The sequence below is a fragment of the Oryctolagus cuniculus genome, chromosome 2, assembly GCF_964237555.1.
Source record: "Oryctolagus cuniculus chromosome 2, mOryCun1.1, whole genome shotgun sequence".
Taxonomy (NCBI): Eukaryota; Metazoa; Chordata; class Mammalia; order Lagomorpha; family Leporidae; genus Oryctolagus; species Oryctolagus cuniculus.
Genome location: NC_091433.1, coordinates 90,151,402 through 90,173,198, shown reverse-complemented (window position 1 = coordinate 90,173,198; position 21,797 = coordinate 90,151,402). Strand labels below are relative to the sequence as shown.

The following is a 21,797-nucleotide window of genomic DNA, read 5'->3' as shown; positions in this document are numbered from 1 at the left end:
CCAGACAGAAAAGGTGGCAGGTAGAAGCTGCTGCCAGCCCTCTGATGCCTCCTTGCTGCCTCCTCTGCTCCCTGGACTCTCCTGCCCTGGGACAAATGTGGGAATAGATCTAAAGCCTGGGTCCTCTCCTCCACCCAAGTCCTCAGCTCTCCTCCCAGCACCAGGGCCAGGGGCAGGTCCTTCCAGCTTGCAAACCCTCCCTGGCTGAGTCCCTTCCAGATGAGTCTTCACGCCGGCCCTAAACACACTAGGGCACCACTACCTGCTCCCCTTGGCCCTTCCGCAGGACAGCAGTACCTGAAATCCTGATCTCTAAGAGACTTGCTGGACAGCAGCCCAAGTGCCCTCCCTAATGTACATGGGGCCCCAGCTCTGGCCCAGTGCCCGCCAGGGCCTGGACTGTGACGGAGGCCTGGAACAGGTTCTGAGCCTGGGGATGCAGGTGATGCTCCAAAAGAGGTGCTTCCCTAAGCGACACATCGCCGGAGATGAGGTGATTACCAGCGACTCGCTGGATCCCCAGCAGACATGGGGATGGTTGGGTGGCCAAGTACTCCTCTTGCTGAGGCTCCAGCTGCTCCCCTTCTCTGCAAACCTGCAATCCAGAGCAGGGTCCAGGTGGTAGCCAGGGCTCTTTGGGTTGGAGGAAGACGGGTGGCCCCTCTCCCTTTTTGTGTCTCCCAAAGAGCCCGGGCACATGGGCTCAGCACACACAGCTGGAATCCCGCCCCTCCGGGCAGCCTGGCTTGTACCTGCTCATAGTTGGCAATGATTGCTGCTCGCTCCTTTACCAACAGGGATTTCAGGGCCTCCATGGCCAAGCTGCAAGGCAAACATCCCAACCTGACACAGTGACGCAGCACTGGAGAGCCACAGGGGATGCCTGCCTGGTTCCTGTCCATGTGTTCAGAGTGGGAGATGCCCACCACCCTCTGCCTCTGCCCCACCCGCTGCCCCCACCAGCCAGTAGGGCTGCACTTCATCTCCAGGACCCAGGAGAATGAATGACTCCTTCAAAGAACAGGGGCAGGCAGGGGCAGCCTAACCCTCCTCACCCAGCTTTGCGTCAGGGCACAGAGGGACGTCCCCTGCAGACATGGCTACCTGGCCTGAGGTCAGGGCCGACCACAGCTCCTGCCCAGAGAGCTGTCATCCATCACACTCACAACAAAGGGCCTCACAGGGTTACTGTGAAAGGCACCACTGTATGCAAAGATCTGCACAAAAGAGGCACCACAACTATCAACATCAGCAGCAGCAATGGCCTTGAGAAGCCAGGACCACCCACCGGCGCGTGTCCATGTCAGCAGGGCCGGAAGAGAGTCCCAGTCTGCCCACCTCTACCTTAGCTCCTGCTAAGAAAACAGGGCCAGTGTCCTGACTGTTCTAGAACATGGAGGAGGGGTGCTTGGCAATGGTAACGTCATGAGTGCTGTAAGCCCTGTCACAATGGACCCTCCTGGGCCCGCAGGACCAGAGTCAGGTTCCTCAACCCCTGACCCCATGGACAGGTTCTGTGCTCTGCCCAGGAACCATGTGAGGAGGGCAGGCAGGACCGTATGAGGTGTGCCGTGGACCCAGGTGTGCCAGCACTGTCTGCCACCTGTGGGCCTTGGTCCAAGTTCCCGAACCCCTTTCCTCTTCTTCCTATTCCTCCTCTGTCAATAGATTTGATAACAACTTGGTAAATCAATCATTTTGAATTAAAGTTCATAAAGAGTCCAACACCCCCTGGCCCCAGCTTCCTGAGGTTCCCACACTCTGACCACCAAGCAATGACAGAACTGGAGACTCCCATGGGCACAACCTATGGCCCCACCACAGGTCTCTGCTGGCCTCAGGATGTCCCCTTCAGCCACATCCTGCCCTCCTCCTCCCTCACGTCATTGGCATTGGACACCAGGAAGTCCTCCTCATCCCCACCTGTGCTGTCTGCCCAGAGCAGTGGCAATGAAGAAGGAGAGAGTCAGGACTCATCTGTCACTAACCCCCTTCCCATTCCCGAGGGTCCAGGATGCCCCCTCTGCTGCCCCCTCATCCCTGGCCCTGGCCGTGGTAGCCCCAGCCCCATTCCCACAGGAAATTCACGCGTATGATGGTGCATCCTTGAAAGGTGCCATTTCTCAGCGTTCTCCTTGCTCCGCCCTGAGAACCAGCCTCTGCAGGTCTGCGACCAGGAGCAGGGGGGCCTCCAGCGTGGAGGGCCATTTTGAAAGACGGACTCCAGTGAGACGGTTTTAAAGTTTCTCTTGTTCTGTTGAGGAGTTTGCTGTAATAAAATTTCTCTGAAGATGCAGAAAAGCTGTGGATGAGCCCGATTTCACACATCCACGTGATGGAAGGGAACACAGAAGGTATCACCTTTGCTCTCGTTTCGCTGATGAGGAAAACAAAGCACAGCCAGGCCCAGCGCTGGCCCAGTACTGCACACAGCAGGGATGGCAAAGCAAGCACACAGGCAAGGGCAGGGCACACTGCCCCTTCTCCCACAGCTACAGCCCTGAGGCCCTGGCTGCCATCTGGAGGAAGCAGACAGGTGGGTGGATGGAAGGATGGAGATAGGAAGACACAGAGATGGACAAATAAATGACAGGAAGGTACAAATGTAAGTACCCCAGTGGGCAACTGTAAGAAAACCTGGTTGGCAATAATTTTAACTATTTTTTTCAAGTGGAAAAAAAGGAAAAATGGCTTCTGACAGATAATTTTTGGACCTGTCAAAGCCTTGCAAAAGTGAAAAGATTACTGGAAATTACTTTCTGGAAATATCAAACTGCACCCAAACATAAAATACCAGGCCAGATTATAACACAGCCCATTCAGTAAGCTTTATACTTAGCACAACAGGAACGCTGGTGTGTTTGGCTGGCGCATGTGTATCCTTTGAAAAGTTAAATGAGATCCATTTAGAAGTAGGTCACATTCCATAGGACAGGTAATTGTGTGCCAAATACATCTTCCCAGTAAATCCACAGGTTTTTCTGCTATTCCTCTGTCAACCAAATGAATACAATTTCCATCATTGCTGGCAATATAGCCAGTGTTCCAGCAAGGTGTAGCTGGTGGTTATTTAATGGAATCCAGGAAAGCACCCTTTGAAACACATGGTTTCTTTCAATACTTTCTGCATGGCTTCATCTCCAAGGAGTAAGGAAAGCAGTCGATCTGAAGCCATTCTGAGCTCAGTTCTGTCTCGTCAGCATCCATCTTCTGTTGAACAATCTGTGGTACTACTAGACCTGCTTAAACCAGCTGTAGTTTAATGGCATCTTCTTATGCCAACAGAGCAAGAACTTCAAAAGCTTCTCCTTCTTATTATGGTCTGTTTGTTTCTTAATGAGTTTTACCAGCTCTTCAGCCAGGGTTGTGCTAGCAAAGCATACCTAACTCAAGTTCTGCTGGATTTCTGAATGCAATTAGACAGGTTCCCCTGTAAGAGCTGCATTTTGGCCCTGGATTCCAGTAATGACACTAATGCCGCTCCCTTGCCCGCAAAGGAACGACACTGTTCGCAGCTTATTGGTCTTCAGCAGACTTTTAATGGGAAAATAACAGTGACAGAGAAAGAATGAAGGGAGGAGAGTGGACGGAAAAGCCCCCTCCTTCCTCAGCACACAGCTTATATGCAAAATCTGGCCAATTGCAAGCGGGCTCAAGTCCATGCACGGAACACTCCAATCCGCTGTCTGTTCACGCAGTGTGCACACGTCCTTGGGCCAATCAGATGAGGTGTCACGCAGCAGGCAGGCTCACCGCGCGCGGTCCTCGGTGCCATCTTGTTGTTTACAACATTCTCAACTCCTCTGGAAAGTCCCGACCGTGGGAAAGCATTGCCCTAACCGAAACTAGCAACATCCGCCTTGTGATAAAGACACAGCAACAGCTATCAGACAGACCTTGACGTGGGGGCTCCATGGCTGCGCATCCCATGGAGCCCCACATCTCCCCCTTCTTTATTATTTAAATGGCATGGAAACGTGCCTGTCTTAGGTACCCAATGGCGTGCTACCTGCTTACCCGTCATGGAGGTAATAGGAAGCCTGTCCTACCCTCTGTCTTAGGTTGCTAGGAGGGCCCATCAGTGTTTACCCATCTTTGATTACTGCTCCATCATGCTAAGCCATACTTTTTTATTGGGGTGCGATTGCAAGGTGGCCAGTATAGCCTGTTGGATTATCAAGTTGGTATTCTGCTGACGGAGTGCTAAGGCTCTAATCCATCTGGCGATGAAGGCAAGGCCCAGTAGTACCATGATAAACAAGCAACCGATAGCGACCCATTCTTTAACTTGAGCCCTGTCTTAGGTAGGTACAGGATGTGGAGTGTCTTACCCGTTTTTGAATACCATTTTAGCCCAACATTAGGTGAGAGGTGAAACATACAGCCAAATATTAATTATTTTTGATTACAAAGGAGGTTTGGTACGAAGTTTTAAGTGATGAATGTCAGTCCATACAGATTGTAGCAAAGTTAGCACAAATTGCAGAACACACGGAAAATATCCCATACAAAGTATGAAAAGCAGTAACAATCCAGCCCGCATTAATAACCAATGAATCCATTGAAACCCTCCAAATGAATAGTGGGTTAGCAATAAATATATGTTGCATTTTACTCTTTTAAGTTTATCAATAACAGACTCTATATATGGCACATTGTTAGTAATGTTAAAACAACATTCCCCTGGAACAGATTTACAGCTTATATGATCTTTTAACAGCAAATAATCGATAGCTGCTCGGTTTAGGAGTACTCCTGAACGAACTTGATCCAATTCTTCAGCTATATTGGATAGCGAAGTAGCAGTAAGATTGATTGTTTTGGTCACCAAACGTGTAAGCCTTCGTAGTCCACAATTATTTCCATAAGCCAATCCAGGAACTCCCACTAGCTGTATAGCCATGGTAAAGGCAGGTCTCCAATTAAGATGACATCATCATCACAGTTCTCAGGTAATGAGCATCGCTGTCGTGCCTTTGGAAATACAGATGTTAGTATCGGGGCCACACAGCCCAATGAGCAGTTGTGAAAATCATTAGGGGCTAACAATATAAAAGCAAATTGGTTGCATAAAAATACCCATCCCTTAAGAGCCCATGTCCCATACCAGTACCGGATCAGGTACATTCCATTGATTGGTGATAGGATCCTTCCATTTTACCATTGTTCTTACCCCAGCTGTTTGTGGATGCCACTGTTGATCAGCTGCAAAACGACCATCTTTATCCAATGTGAAAAAATTTAAAATGAATAAAACACGTGAGAGCCATTTGTTAGGAGAATGGGCAAGAACCCTAAACTCCCCCTTTTGTTTATATCATTAAAATATTGTTTTAAAGTGTGATGTGTACATATAATAATGGCTTGACCCTGAGGATTATAAGGAATGTCAGTAACATGAGATAGAAAGTTACGCAAAAATTTCTAAAAGAGGCAGAAATATAAGCAGGTCCATTATCCCTTTTAATCTGTTTTGGAGTTCCTAGGGAAGCAAAAGCTTGTAAGCAACGGGCAATAAAATGTCTTGTAGCTTTACCTGTATGTAAGGAAGCAAAAACAAATTTAGAACAAGTATCAATAGACATATGTATATATTTTTGTTTACCAAATTTCATGAAGTGGGTGATATCCATTTGCCATAGTTGATTGGGGGAATAAATCACGAGGATTAATTCGAAAGTGAGGTACTGGTAACTGGATGGAGCAAGTAGAACAGAATTTTACAATTTGGCGAGCTTGTTCTTGAGTAACATTATCTATTAAGCGTAACGTATGAGCATTTAAATGATGTAAAACGTGATCTTTTGTTGCTGTATCAATAGAGTATATGCATAGAGCAGAATCTGGCAAACGATTGCCCTCTACAAAAGGTCCAGGAAGATTGGAATGTGCTCGAATATGACCTATAAAGAAAGGGCAGGTATGCTGTTGAATGACAGTGCAAATGCGAGAAAACAAAGGAGAAGCAGCTGAGGATTCAGGAAGGAATGAACAAGTGTCCAATTGAGGCACTGATAGGAACACATATTTGCTATTGGTGTATATGTTAACCACTACATCCAAAGTAGACTGCAATGTAAGTGTAAGAGCAGCTAATTCAACTAGCTGTAGAGATGAAAAAGAGGTGTTAATAACCATACGGTGACCATCACAAATTACAGAAGTTTGACCTCCTTTTAGGATATTGAATAAAGGTTTAAGGCCAATTAATATTTTCTAGAAGTTTTTGAAACTAATTTAAAGTCTGTAAAGAATCCAATTGTAAGGTGACTTTTTGTGGAAGTATTTTTCATGGGTACAATTGGAAGCCTAGATATTGATAAGGATATTGAAGTTGCATTTTCTCAGGGGCTATGATAAGACCAAAAGCAGATAATTGTTCTCTTATTACTGTCAGACAGTGTATTACCAAAAATTTCTCGGGTCCAGCTATCAAAATATCATTTATATAGTGTATAATATATAAATTGCTATATTTTTGCAAATTTTTTGAAGAGCAGCATCAATGAATTATTGGCACAAAGTAGGGCTATTAGCCACTTTTTGAGGTACGATCCTTCATAGGCATCTTTGCATAGGTTCTTTAAAATTTACTGATGGAACACTGAAAGCAAATTGGGGACAATCTTCTGGATGTAAAGGTATAGTATAAAAATAATCTTTTAAATCTATTATTGCAATATAAGAGTCCTTTGGAATTGCAGTAGGCAATGGTAAACCTGGTGGTAAAGCCCCCATAATTTCCACAGTAGCATTAACAGCCCTAAGGCCTTGAAGCAATCGCTATCTCCCAGATTTCTTTCTGATAACAAAAATAGGACTATTCCAAGGAGAATTAGAAGGAACTATATGTCCTGTTGTTCTTCCACCAATATCTGTGCAGCATTTATCTTTTCCTGTAGTAAAGGCCATTGATCCACCCACACAGGATTATCTGATTTTTATTTTATTTTATTTTTTGCATGGGGCACAGGCTGACCAGTAGTCATCAAGGGAAACCCAAGCCTCTCTGGTCATGATTGACAGTTAAAGTAACTGGAGACATGATGCTTTGTTGTTGTTTGCCTAAACCCTTACCTGGAAAATGACCTTGTTGAAGTATGTTAATGGTAACAATCTTATTTGGACTATGCATTAAAACCCCATTTGAGTTAGAATATCACGTCTCCAGAGATTAACAAGTAATGCAGCCAAAATATAGGGGTGACAGGCTCCAGCATTACCTGTTTTATCCTCCCATTGTAGCAATTTAGAACTTTGTGTTAATCTTTGACTCCGAGCAATACCTTGCAATTGAGTTATGGTAATTTTCTTTTTTCAATTTGTGGGCCAGCTTGCTGCTGAAATAACAGAGACATCAGCTCCAGTATCTAAAAGACCACTGAATAACTTTTTATTTAATTTTAAGAAAAATTTGGGTCGGTCCTTAGTTATGGGTTGTATCCAATAAGCATTAGAAGATCCAAAACCGTTATTTTCTCTTTTATTTAAAAAAGACTTACTAATTGAAGAGAAGGGGAACAGAATCAAGTGAGCAATGCATTGTCCTGGAGTTAAAGTTACATTATTGACTTGAGTCATAATTTTTATCTCACCAGTAAAGTCAGTGTTTATAACTTCAGGAAAAACCTGTAACCCTTTCATAGTTATACTACTTCTGCCCAGTAGGAGACCAAAAAACTCAGTTGGCAAAGGACCAAAAATCCCAGTAGGGAGGCCTTGTGGGCCCATCTCAGGGGTTAATACTGTATAGGAGGTGGCACTGAGGTCCAGTCCTGCACTACCCTCTGTGGCTCTGTGGAGGAAATTGACAGATGTAGGGTGTTCTGTTGAGGAACAAATGTCATGGCCCCCAAAATTTGTTGGGATGGGGCCTGGGGCCAGCCCCGCTTTTAGTTTTCTGAACTTTATTTATTTAAGGAATTATCTTTTTTTATCAGTTTTGGAGTGACATTTATTAGCCCAATGCCTTTCCCTTTAGCACCAGGGGCAAATCCCAGGAGGAGGGGCTTTTTTGATGTTTGACTTTTGGACAATATTTGTACATGTCCCTGCTGCCCACATTGATAGCACCCTCATTTATCAGGTATAGCCCTCCTTGTTGATTTTTGTAATGACATACCAAGCAGAGTGGCAGGTCCTGAATGTTCTGTTTTTTAAATTAATTGATTTTGTTAATTTTTTATTAAAGGGACTGTTACAGAACACCTCAGCCACAATAGCCAATCGATTCATATCTGCATTGTACTTATGTTTTGTAGAATTTACAGTACTGTGGGCATTACTGGGCAATCTTCACACAGCACCAGAAAAGGATTCATACTGAGAATTAAACATCATCAGTAATCATCACGGGCACGTTTAACGTTCAGCTTGACTGCGTGTTCCCCTGGGATGAAACAGCAGCAGCAGAGGCTTGCTTCGGCTCCCCCTTAAAGCCCCCAAGGACAAGGGTGGCTCATTGCCAAGATGTTAGGCAAGCAGTACGTCCCGTCCCATATCTTGGCCAGAGAGCCGAGACACGAAGCATGCCCACCTGTTTATCAGAAAACATTCCTTTATCCCCTCCCCAGGAGCTGGCCAGGCTCCCAAGGAGCAGGAGAAGGTCATCCGGCAGACAAGTTACTTGTTTATCAGAGCCAAACAAAGACACAAGCCTCTCCATCCCAAAAATCTGTCCTTACATTTGGCCCTAGAGTTGCACCAAGGTATAGGCATAATTAATACATCATAAAAATATAATACAAATTTTCTATACAAGTATACATCCAGCAATCAAACACAATAATATTCAATGTGTTTTAAGGATAAATTGAAACATATCTGAAAGGGAATTAGCCTCTTATTATCTGTAACTGTTACATTTTTGCAGGTTTGTGGAATCTTAACTACTTGTGGCATATTTTGAATTACCTTTTTTTTTGTAAAGCAAACCAAGCATAATCTGCTCAAGCATTCCTATCAATAATAGGGGTAGAGTTAGTACATAAAACAAAAACAAAATGGGTAGTCTGGACACTTTGTCACCACAATATCTCATTGCACATAGTAATATTAACTTTATAACAGAGAACATTTACTTCAAATGAAATATTTAAATGCAAGGTGAGGGCTGTCCAGTGTACACTGATCTATATTTTTTACTCCCAGTGTTTCTTATCCACAACACCCTCTTCAGCAAACCAAGGACTAATTGTTTCAACAGCACTGATAAACTGCTCTAAGGTTTGTTTCTTTAACCCTATTTTCTACATCTGTAACAAAGTTTTCACAGCCTTTGTCACGGCTTGCTTTGTTTTTTTTAAATGCACATTTAAGTTTTTTCTGAGGAAATCCCAATGTTGCTCATTCACGACTCCTTTTGCGAACCAAGGACTGACTATTTTTATAGCATTAATGAACTGTTCTATGGCTCACCTTTTTTAACCCTATTCCCTGCGTCTGTAATGGAGTCTTTATAGCCTTTTTTTTTTCTTCTAGGGGCCAATTTAGGGAGAGTCAATGGACGATACCGCGGCAGTGGTTCGTCCTCTAAGGACAAATTTGCTAGCCTAGTCAAACTGGGATATAAATGAGATGGCCCCCTTGAGTGCAGGGGCGCACTCGATGGGGGATGGTCCTTCACTGAATTTTCCTCTGTCTCATCCGGTGGCTGGTCCCTACAGGTACCTTTGTCCGTCTGTTTTCTGTCCCACTGACTACCACAGTCACTAGATTGACTATCATGCCGAGACTCCTCCTGAACCTTTTCTAGGAGCTCGCATCCTTCATCAAGTAAAAGCCCTATGCTCTCAGTGGGGTCCTGAAGTGTCTGGTCAATGAGTTGCCATAATCTAAGTATTTCTGCCGGCTCTCCGGCTGCTCTCAACTGTCTCCCTACTCTCCGCCACTGTTGCTCATCTAATTCGCCACCTTCCACAAACCATGGTGACGTCTTGGCAACGGCCCTAGTGAATGCGCATACTGTAGCCGCCTTAACAGGCGTCCCCACAGCTTTTAACAAGCAGCTCAACAGCATGCGCAACCTAGTGGTGGACAGAGTATTGTCCATTTTGAGGTAAAAAGGAAGTTTCCGCCTATTTCCTGGCGTTTCTGAACACTTTGTACTCCCGCCTTTTAAGGGATTCCTTTACCCTTTTTTTCTGGTGCTTAATTTCCCCATCTTTCTTTGATGGAACCATGGTTTCTATTCTTTCCCCAGCTGGATTTCCGTGCACACACACACTTACCTTTTGTTCCTTACCTATTCCTGCGTGTAGAAAGTGGTCCGAATCCGAGTCACGGCACCACTTGCCGCTCCCTTGCCCGCAAAGGAATGAAACTGTTCACAGCTTACCGGTCTTCAGTAGACTTTTAATGGGAAAATAACAGTGACAGAGAAAGAATGAAGGGAGGAGAGTGGACAGAAAAGCCCCCTCCTTCCTCAGCACACAGCTTATATGCAAAATCTGGCCAATTGCAAGCGGGCTCAAGTCCATGCATGGAACACTCCAATCCGCTGTCTGTTCACGCAGTGTGCACGCGTCCTCAGGCCAATCAGATGAGGTGTCACGCAGCAGGCAGGCTCACCGCGCGGTCCTCGGCGCCATCTTGTTGTTTACAACATTCTCAACTCCTCTGGAAAGTCCCCACCATGGGAAAGCATTGCCCTAACCGAAACTAGCAACATCCGCCTTGTGATAAAGACACAGCAACAGCTATTAGACCGACCTTGACATGGGGGCTCCATGGCTGCGCATCCCATGGAGCCCCACACACTAAGATAGGGATAGCACTAGCATGGACAAGCTGAGCCTGAAGGGAATCATTCTCATTGCTATAGTTCACCAGCCTGCCAAAAAAGACAATCAAGAGCTCAAATGGTGGATCTGGGATAGAGCCCAGTGATGTGAATGGCCAACTACAACCTGTGCACAACCAGCTTAGTCAACTGTGCTTCCGCCTCATGGCAATGGTGGCACAAGTTTTCTGGAGCCCTGCCTGTCTGAAGCAGAACTTCCTGGTCTTTGCAGCTTAGCAGCTGTACCAGTAGTGAAATCCAGCTGGCATCCACACAGGTAATTCTCACAAGCTCCTTTTTGGCTACTTCAGCTGTGATGTTAGCTACTTTGTGCAGGAAGACAGTGGAGTCAACAGATTTGCAAACAATTGCAGTCTTTCACTCCCTTTTATTTTTTTCACTTGTTGCCATAGTATTTGGAGCCTGGGATTGAAGCAGACAATCCAAGAATCCTTCTGCATCACAATGCTGGTTCAAAGCTGAGTTTTTTAAATTAATATAAAGATAACAGACTTCATGTAGTTCATAGATACATTTCATGTAGTTCTAGGGATACAATGATACTTCCCCCCCTCTGCCTCCATTCTCCTTCCTTTTTTAAATTTTTTAAGTTACATAATTTTAATTACTTCATAATCACAGGCTTAATGCTTCACTAAATAAAGAGTTCAACAAATAAAAAGTAGAAAAGAATATGGACAAGGTCTATAGTCATTGATTTTCAATTTTGTGACTTTTTTGGTCTTTTCTTTCTGCTATTTTTTTGTTTTAATCTTTTGTTAGTTCCTAAGGTTAGGTTGGTTATTTGAGCTATTTCTTCTTTGGTAATGTAAGCATTTGTTGCTATGAATTTCTGTCTTGGTTTTGCTTTTTGTGCATCCATATGTTGTACTCTGTTTTATTACATTTTCTCGTTGTCTTGAGGTATTTCCTAATTTATTTTTTGATTTATTCTTTCATCCAGTTGTTATTTGACATTGTGTTGTTTAATTTGCAAGTTATCTGTGACTTCCATTTTTGTTTTCACTAGTCATTTATAATGTCATTTTTGTTTTCAAATCAGATACCTGGTATTTTGCCAATGTTCTTAATTGTCACTTAAGGTATGCTGTCTCTGGAGAAAGATCCATAGTTCTCTTGAGAAGAATATATATTGCACTGCTGTTGAGTGGACTGTTCTCCATGTCTGCTGGTCCTATTTGGTCTATGGTGCTAGTCAAGTCCTCTGTTTCCTCTAATCTGTGTGGATGTTTTGTCTGCTATTTAAAGTGAGGTATTGAAATTTAGTGTTGATTTCTCCTTTAGCTTTAAATATGTAGGGTCTCTGTTATTGAGACAATAACATTCAATAGCAGAGACTACAAAAGTTTTTTTTTTTTAATTGTACTGTGTTGTATTGACACTTTGATGATTATAAAATATCCTTCCTTGTCTTTCATAACCTTTTTTTTGTCTTAATGTGTATTTTATCTGATGTAAGTATTGAAACTTCTCCTCCTTTTTGGTTGCTATTTGCATGAAAAACCTTTTGTTTATCCATTCCATTTGAGCCTATGTGTGTCATTAGGTCTAAAATAAATTTATTGTAGATTTTACAGGTTCTTTTGGTACTGTTATCCATTCACTCATCTATCTCTTTTGATTGGGGACTTCATTCATTTACATTAAAAGCAATTGTTGATAGGAAATAAATTTTTATTGCCAACTTATTTGTTGTTTTCTGCTGGTACTTCCAAATGATCATGGAATATAGAATTAAAAAATAAAAATGTTTAAAATATTATGAACTTTATTTCTCAGTGTAAGCACCATCCAAGTTCAAGGCACTTTTGTAAGCATAGATATTAACTATTTTGTCCATTCCTAAGGAATTGAGGGGCCTGATAGTTTCAACATGACAATGGAGTCTTTTACACATTATTAATTGGAAAAGGTGGATGTCCTTTACATACTTTTATTAAGATTGAGAAACAAACAGAAATCAGAAAGAACCAAATCAGGACTATGAGGTAGATGCCTAAAAATGTCCTCCTATGAATCTCTCACAAAATTGCCCTTGCTTTATGAGAATGAATGACCCAGCAGCACTGTCATAGTGGGAAAGGACTCTCAAGAGAAGGTCTTCTGGGCATTTTTCTGCTAAAACTTTGACTTTCTCAAAACTCTCACCAAATGACTGTTACAATTCTTTGGCCTTCCCCAAATTTAACCAGCAAAGTGACTTGAGCACCCCCCAAAAAGCTGTTGCCATGGATTTACACTTGACCAGTCTGTTTTGTTTTGCATGGTCTACTTCTGCTTCTTGGTAGCCATTTATGGTGTTGTAGTTTCTCTGCAGAATCACACTGACAAAGCCATGTTCATCTCCTGCTATGTTCCTAGAGGAACTGCTTCAGGATCATGACCCCACATGTTTAAAATTCCCAGTGAAATCTCTGCTCTTGCCTGCAGCTGTTCTGTCATTCACTGGGTAGAGAGTTTGCTCCAGAATTGTGAAAGCTGAACCAATCCAGATGTGTATGGTGTTAATTAGTTTTTGCTGTTTTTTTTTTCTAAATCTTTGAGATGCGTTGATAGCTCATTTATTTGATGCCTTTCCAATTTCTTGATGTAGGCACTAATTGCTATAAACTTTCTTATTAACGTGGCTTTATTGCTGTATCCCATAAATTTGATTTGTTGTATTGTACTCTTCATTTGTTCCCAGGAATTTCTTGATTTCCCTTTTGATTTCTTCTATGGCCCACTGTTCATTCAGGAGTATGTTGTTCAGTCTTCATGTGTTCGCATATTTTCTAGAGATTCTTACTTGTTAATTCCAGCTTCTTTCTAGTGTTTTCAAAAGATACATGGTATGGTTTCAATTTTTTTTGAATTGACTGAGACTTGCTTTATGGACTAGCATATACTTTGTTCTAGAGAAATTTCCATCACTGATAAAAGAATGTGTATTCTTCAACTGTGGGATGAAATGTTCTGTAGATAGGTCCATTTGGTCCATAGTGTAGGTTAGCTCTATTTTTTCTTTGTCAATTTCCTGTCTAGGTGACTTATCCATTGATGAAACTGGGGTGAAGTCCCCTATTAATCTTGCATTGGAGTCTATATCTCCCTTTGGATCCATTAATATTTGTTTTAAATAGCCAGGTGCCCTGGCATTTGGTGCATCTACAATTTTTACAGTCACTTCTTCCTATTGACTTGATCCCTTAATCATTACATAATGCCCTTGTCATTTTAAGTAGTGTTTGCATTAAAGTCTATTTTTTCTCATATTAGGGTGGCTACACCTGCTTGTTTTTGGTGTTAGCATGTGATAACTTTTTCCACATTTTCACTTTCATTATGCATGTATCTTACTTGGTGAGTTGTGTTTCTTGTAGTCAGCAAACAGATGGTTTTTTTTGTTAACCCATTTTGCCTCTCTGTATCTTTTTAACTGAATAATTCAGGCCAGTTATGTTCGAGGTACTGTTATTGATAAGTAACGACTTGGCCCTGCCTTTTTTCTGTAAACATTCCTATTGGTTGCTTTGGATTTCCTTTGTACTTCTACTAGGAGATTTTCTGTCTTCACATTCTTTCATAATGATGACTATATTTCTGTATTTCTTCTTCTTATCCTTCTCTTTCTTCTCCTCCTTCTTCTTCTTTTTTCTTCCTTTTCTTTCATCTATTTCCAAAGATTTGTCTTCTAGCCTGGATATTTTCTCTTATGCCTCCCAAGTCTGTTGTTAAGGCTTTCCACTGTGTTTTTTATTTCACATATTAAAATTTTCATTTCTAATAGTTCAGTCTTATTTCTCTTCAGAATCCCTACTTCATGGGAAAATTTCTCATCCATATCATCTATGAATTTTTTTAAAAACGAATCATTTTATTTGGAAGGCAGAGAGTTACAGAGAGGCAGAAGCAAAGATATATATATATATATATATATATATAGAGAGAGAGAGAGAGAGAGAGAGAGAGAGATCTTCCACCTGCTGGTTAACTCTCCAAGTGGTCGCAATGGTCAGAGCTGTGCTGACCCGAAGCCAGGAGTCAGGAGCTTCTTCTGGCTCTCCCACGCGGGTGCAGGGGTCCAAGCACTTGGGCCATCTTCCACTGCTTTCCTAGGCCACAGCAGAGAGCTGGATCAGAAGTGGAGCAGCTGGAGCTTGAACCAAAGCCCAGGATGCCAATACTGCAGGCTGTGGCTTTACCCACCATACCACAGTGTCAGCCACCACTTATAGATTTAACTCATGAATTTGCTTCTCACTTCTTCTGAGAACCTTTTGAATTCTTTTCCATGTATTTCAACATTCTCTACATCTTCACATTCTAATATTGAAGTGCTGTTGTGTTTCTTTGCTATAGTCTCCTTGTCTATCTCTTTCTTGTTTTTTTATTTATATTTCTGCATTAATCTTTCATCATATGTGGAAACACTTGTTGGTTTTCTCCACTGATGGGTTTTTATCTCTGAACCATGCCTTTATGGCTTATTGAAGTGTCTGCTCCTTCTATGAATCCTCAGAGGTGTGTCCTGCATTGAGCCAGGGAGATCTGGTTAGTGCTCAAGTGTGGGGCAAGAATCCTGGGTAACACCCACATTGGCCATGGTAGATCTCCTCTATTGTCAGCAGTGGGAAGGGTATTGTCATGTCTGATGGTGTAATCACACCCTCACTTCCCCTCTTCCAAAGTGATCAATGCCCAGTTTAGCCCACAGTGGTACAACCCTCACCCGTGCTGGTGGATGAACTGCACAAAGGATCTGTGCAGACTTCATTTTGAGCACAGAACCCTCTGCAATGACACACACCCCAGGAAATCATGGGGCTCTGAACTCCTGACACCAGATACAGTGATTGCTCAGAGACCCAGCTACACCTCATACCTTTTTGTGCAGACACCAAATTCTCACATAGTACCCAAGCTTCCCACAGTTGTGGGGTGCAGACCATCCCCTCTCAGGCCCACAAGCCTGCCCCATCCACAGAGAGAGCAAATTCCCAGCATCAGCCGCCTGTGGGTGCCCTTCCTTGGCAATTTGAGTCCTGGAGCCTGAGAGAAGTTGACAGGATGGGTGCATCTCACAATTCAAAATGTGTGCCCAGCCCCCTGCCAACCCTTCCCCCTCCCCAGCCAGACTCAAAGTCAGTGGGGTGTGTGGATTTTTCAGTATAGTAGAGTCACTTGGTCATGCTCATGAGAGCCACCACAGCGTCTACTGGTGTCAAGATGTTGCCTTCTCCCAGCTGGTTGCCTGAAGCCCTTGTAGGGTAATGGGGAAAAAGGAATGTGCTTTTCCTTCCCTGGATTCGGTGAGTACTCTGACCCCCACTAGGGCTCCAGGTGAGACTCAATCTCAGTGTGGTCCATGAGGTTCTCTCGCATACCATATCACCAGTGGCACAGTCTGCCCTCACTTCGCTCCCAGAAGCTGGCATTGCCTCCAGCCTCTGATGCTGGTACACATCTGCTCTTTCCACACTGCTCCATGGCATCCCTCTTCTTTCTGTAGAGTTTCCACTGAAGACTCCTCTGCAACTCTCCCCTGGGAATACACTTCCTCTGCTTTCTTCCTGCTATCTCCCCCTGGTCAAAATCAGTACGTCTTTTCCCTTTTTAGCCATCTTGGCATCCATGAACAGGCACTTTTCAATGGATGGAATGCATATGGACACCAGACACATGAAAAAAATGCTCAGGTTCACTAGCTATCAGGGAAATGTAAATCAAAACCACAGTGAGGCATCATCTCACCCAATTTAGAATGGCTGTCATGCTGAAATCAAAAACAATAAATGCTGGTGAGGATGTGGATAAAAAGGTACCCTAATCCACTGTTGGTGGGAATGTAAACTAGTACATCCATTATGGAGGACAGTGTGGAGGTTCCTTAAAAATCTGAAAATAGATCTACCATATGACCCAAGAATATAATTCTTGGGAATATAGCTGCATATGAAGCCCTTATCTGTACCCCCATATTTGCTGCAGCTCAGTTCACAATAGCTGAGTTATGGAATTTACCAGGTGCCCACCACCTGATGACTGTAGAAAGAAAATGTGGCACATATACACTATGGAATACTATTTATCCATAAAAATAATGAAATACTGTGTTTTGCAACAAAATAGATGTAACTAGAAGTGATTATGTTTAGTGAAATGATCCAGGCCCCAAAAGGTAAATATTGTATATTTTCTCTGATATCTGGCAGTTAATATAGAATACAAAAAATAAAGGAATGAAACAGATATTTTGTGGTACGATTGTTTTAGCCCTTGTTTATACTCCTGTGGAACTGTGGTCTTCCTACTTTATACCTGAATATTACGGTTAGTGGTGAATTAAGAGGGCATTGAAATTATGTTTATGCAAAAATTAAAGAAAACAAAAAGGAATAAAGGGGATTTAGGGAGGGAGAGAGGAAGAGAAGGAAGTATGGTTAGCATAGAGCTGTACCTAAGAAATCTGTTTTCTTTGTATTAATAAAAAAAGGAATAAAAAGAATTTAACATTGTAGAGATAAGCCATGGTTTTCCCCAATTGAAACAAAATTCAGGGACTGATGCTTGTTTTTAGTAAACAATGAGGAAATAGTTTTATATTTTTGTTTTTGAGAAATTATACTAATTATTAAGCAAACACATATTCCATAATGAATATGTTTTCTAGATTCCGTAACAGAACATATTTTAACTGATAAATACAGTTAAATAGGCTGGCGCCATGGCTTACTAGGCTAATCCTCCTCCTGCGGCGCCAGCATCCTGGGTTCTAGTCCCGGTCGGGGCGCCAGATTCTGTGCCGGTTGCTCCTCTTCCAGTCCAGCTCTCTGCTGTGGCCCAGGAAGGCAGTGGAGGATGGCCCAAGTGCTTGGGCCCTGTACCTACATGGGAGACCAGGAGATGCACCTGGCTCCTGGCTTCAGATTGGTGCAGCGTGCCGGCTGTAGCGGCCATTTGGGGGTTGAACCAACGGAAGGAACACTTTTCTCTCTGTCTCTCTCTCTCTCACTAACTCTGCCTGTCCAAAAAAAAAAAAAAAAGTTAAATAAATAGTCATTGAACCCTATGTTCCCAGATTAAGAATAACAGCCCTCAATAGTATTACATAATTTTAAATATTCCCGGGACTTTTATGGGATTAATGTGGTGTGGATTGTCAGGCATCTAGACAGATTTACGTGAGTTGGAGTCTTCACAGCCCTTCATTATCTCTTTACCAGTCAATCAAAGATGCACCCTTTCCCAGGATGCACCTGCTTCATCTGGAACATAGAAGGGGAAGATGCCATGAAAATATGAAAATTCAGTACCATGTGAAGTTTGTGGGGGCTCCATAAACTTCCCAGATAGCTTCCTGCATGAAATGTCTTCATCACAGACTATGGCTGGTGGTGCTACTCAGGTTTTTTTCTATCTCTTCCTGCATCTCCTTTAGACCACTCTCTGGTCCACTTATGACAAGTATTTCTTTGTGTGGGATATCTCACATTCACACAAAAATATATGTTTACTTGCCCACTGTTAAATAACTTCTGTTGCTATGTGTATACCCATGGAGTTGGCTTCACCTAGAATTCTTACTTGAGACAGGCAAGAACCTGGAATATAAATCATCATGCCCATGCCCACATCAGAATTATGTGTAACAGAGAAGTTTTTTTTCTCAGGAAGTAAAACATTTGATTTTTGGAAGCACCTTTGTACTTGCCTCTTCCATCTCCCCTTTCATATTTAAAAGCAAAATGATTTTTATGCAAGACATTTCTACCCCATCTTGAAGTCTTTCCTCTCTCACTGGTTTCTACAATTTCAGGGTAGATGTCAATGAAAGAAAACATGCTACCATATAAGAAGTTCCAAACTCACTTTGGCCCAGAGTCACTTGAATATTTTACTTACTCCATGCTTTTTTAACCTTGGTAGTTAGTCATGCAGACTGCCTTACATACTTCTTCTCTTCGTAGAACTCTCATTCATCAGTATTTGAGCAGCTGAGTAGCACTAGTAGCTGAGTAGCACTAGTAGCACTAGTAAGGTCTTTAGGCCACAGACTTGATGATCTTGTCATTTTGGTGGTGCAACCACAGCATCTCTTATCAGCTTCTCCACAGCTGTAAGAGAACACACATCTAAAATACGTCATCCTCACTTCTGACAGAGCTTATAGTCTCTCCCCAAGCCATGTGAGATTTCCTAGAAAGTTCAGTTATTTAGATAGAGGAGGAATTGGAGATAGATTAGAGTCTGGATAGAAAAGTGCCTCCAATAAGACACTGAGATGAAAAACAGAAGGAATTTGAGATGACCTTGGGGCAGTGGTGTACTGGTAAATATTACATAACTCTCCCTCTGGGGTTGTGAGGAGAGCCAAGATTTATAAGTTATAGACTTATCAGCTTCAACAAAGGCCAGTTTCAAGCTATTACTTGATTTTTTAGAATGTTACAAACATGTGTAGATCACTCACCATAATACTGCATAGTAACTATTCTACTATAAAGACTCACTAGCCATAAAATTGAGAACAAAGATAAGAGTGAATTATAATAAAATGTTTGGCAAATTATAAGTTTTAATTTAAATTTAAATAGCATTTTAATGATGACTGCTTTACAACTGACCTGGCAACGGTTCTGGAATTTTAATGATCAGCTCTAGTGACATGGTGTGAAGTGGCTCCAGTGCATCACTGTCAAGGGAGTTGGTGAACAGCAGAGCCAGACCCAGTTCAGTGGGACCTGAACAATATATAATTCGATGAACTCTAAATATGCAAACGCAAGTCTATGACTTCCTAAAGGATTTGTGCAAGTAAGAAGCCCTGAAGTTTTTGGTTTCTTAGCTTCTGGCTAAATCTACTCTTGGTAAACAGGAATCTGAACATACTAAAACAGGCATATACCTTTCAAAATGGAAAAGCGGTGGCACAAAAAGGGTTGGATTCTGATCCTGTCTGAGTCAAAAGTCACTGGGAAAAGTGACAGACTATCTGGAAGCTAGGAGCTCTGAAGGAAAGGGGGAAGGTCGCTTTGAGGTTAGAGATTTAGGTGAGGCCAGGGAGCAGAAAGGAGAAAGGATATGCATTGCCCTGGGGCTGGAGGGATGAATTGGCAGGCTCACTTAGCTTCAAGGTTTGGTGTTCTGAGGCCTGCTTTCTCCTAATTCACGGCCTCTCTGCATTCATGTGGGGTAGATGTGGGAGGAATAGAGAAGACACTGGGTATCTACTGGGAGATTTAGGCAGAGATGATTTATTGTTTCATGGCTTAAAACCCTCAGCAGTGATAGCAGAAATGAGGGAGAGAAATTGTTTTTTCTTTTTTCCTTCTTGGTTCAGGTGATTTCTGATGATGTACTGGTACCATCTTTTCTCCGGCGTTAGTATCCAAGGAGTTTAGGGACTGGATCTGGAGGAGGAAACAAAACACAGTCAAACAAAATGTCAAGTCGAAGTTCCAGGATGGCTGAATAGGGTGTGGCCACACTAACTTCAGCTGACCTGGGATATAAAAAGATTTCCAGGGTCCTGACAGAAAATTTTGGCAAAGAAATGAAAAGCCAACGAAGACTCTGTGGGACAACAGAAGTCAGAGACCCTGCTGCAGCCAGCCATGAGCTGCCATCATACACTGACGAGGCTGGAAGAAATCGCGCCTGCCCCAAGGCTCCCAGGTTTAGCTGAGAGGGAATTCTGGTCACCGACTGGCATTCATTCAGTCTGGGAGCTGCCAGGCCACTGAGCTGCTGCCAGGCTTGGAGCAGGGAAGCTGCCTTGATTCTTCCCTGCCCCACTCCTACAGAGCACCATATTCAGCAGCAGGAAGTTGGGCAGTACTGCCCTGTCCTGCTCCTACCAGGATCAGAATCAGCCATCTTCTTAAAGAGAGATGAGAGGAGACTGCAGCAGCCCATGGTGCTGGTGATATTGCCTGAGGGAGAACCTTACAGGCCACATGTACTCTGAGTCCAGTCTGGGGCACCACTGTGGGCAGGGTGACAACCTAAATCCAAGCAATGAGAGCACATTGCCTCCTTCTCACCCCTCCCACAAGGGATTCCAGTGAACAGCAAGGAGTATGCACCATCTAAAAAAGGTGAGTCCAGGCTGCCACGGCTCACATGTGTGTCACTTGGGGATTTTATCTGAGGAATGAATCCACCATCTCCACTGACTCGAGTCTGGCCTGGAAGGTTGGCAAGGGGGCAGGGTCCCACTTAAGTTTGTGGGGTGCCTGTACTTAAACTGGTAAGGTGGAACACCAACAGGCAGGTGGTTCTGGGAAATTCTTGGCTCTGTCTATGGATGGAGCAGCCTTGCAGAGCTTAGGGTGGATTCCCTGCTCCTGTGACTGTGGGTGCCCTGCGTGCTATGACTGTGGGAATTCTGTGACTGCATGCCAGGGCATGGAGTGTAGCTGGGCCTCTGGGAAATCACTGTGTCAGGCTTCAGAGACACTGAATTGCTTGAGTGTGGGAGGTAGGTCATTGCAGAGGGTTCTGTGCTCACACTGAGGACCCCACAGATCCTTAGTGCGATTCTTGGGAATGCTTGGATAGGGTGTGTAGCCACTGTGGGCTTGCCCTAGGCATTGATCACCTTAGCAGGAGGGAGATGAGGCAGTACTCATACCAGCCAATTCTCCTTCCTGCTGACGATAGAGATCTACGTCACCCAACATGGGTGTCACCATGGATTTTTTTTAATATTTATTTATTTGAAAGACAGAGTTACAGAGAGGCAGAAGCAGAGAGAGAGAGACAAAGAAAGATCTTCCATCCACCAGTTCACTCTCCAGATAGCCACAATGATCTGAGCTGCACTGATCCAAAGCCAGGAGCCAGAAGCTTCTTCTAGGTTTCCCATGCGGATGCAGAGGCCCAAGGACTTCAGCCATCTTCTACTGCTTTCCCAGGCCATATCAGAGAGCTGGATTGGAAGTGGAGCAGCTGGTACTCAACTGGTGCCCATATGGGATGCCAGAAATGCAGGCAGCGGCTTTACCTGCTACAC

General features: G+C 43.3%; 1 protein-coding gene and 1 pseudogene across 2 annotated transcripts in view; both read right to left on the bottom strand.

The window, feature by feature from the left end:
- Positions 1-3,310: 3,310 nt before the first annotated feature.
- On the bottom strand, positions 3,311-15,557 carry LOC138848727 (rap1 GTPase-GDP dissociation stimulator 1 pseudogene; annotated as a pseudogene).
- A 4,464-nt stretch (positions 15,558-20,021) lies between these two features.
- Positions 20,022-21,797, bottom strand: part of LOC103352159 (disintegrin and metalloproteinase domain-containing protein 5) — a 127,139-nt gene continuing 125,363 nt past the window's right edge. For both annotated transcript variants that reach the window (XM_051832399.2, XM_051832400.2), the window contains one exon: positions 20,022-20,193. In XM_051832399.2, coding sequence (XP_051688359.2) covers positions 20,181-20,193 — 13 coding nt within the window. In that variant the 3' untranslated portion in view covers positions 20,022-20,180. The remainder of the gene's footprint in view (positions 20,194-21,797) is intronic.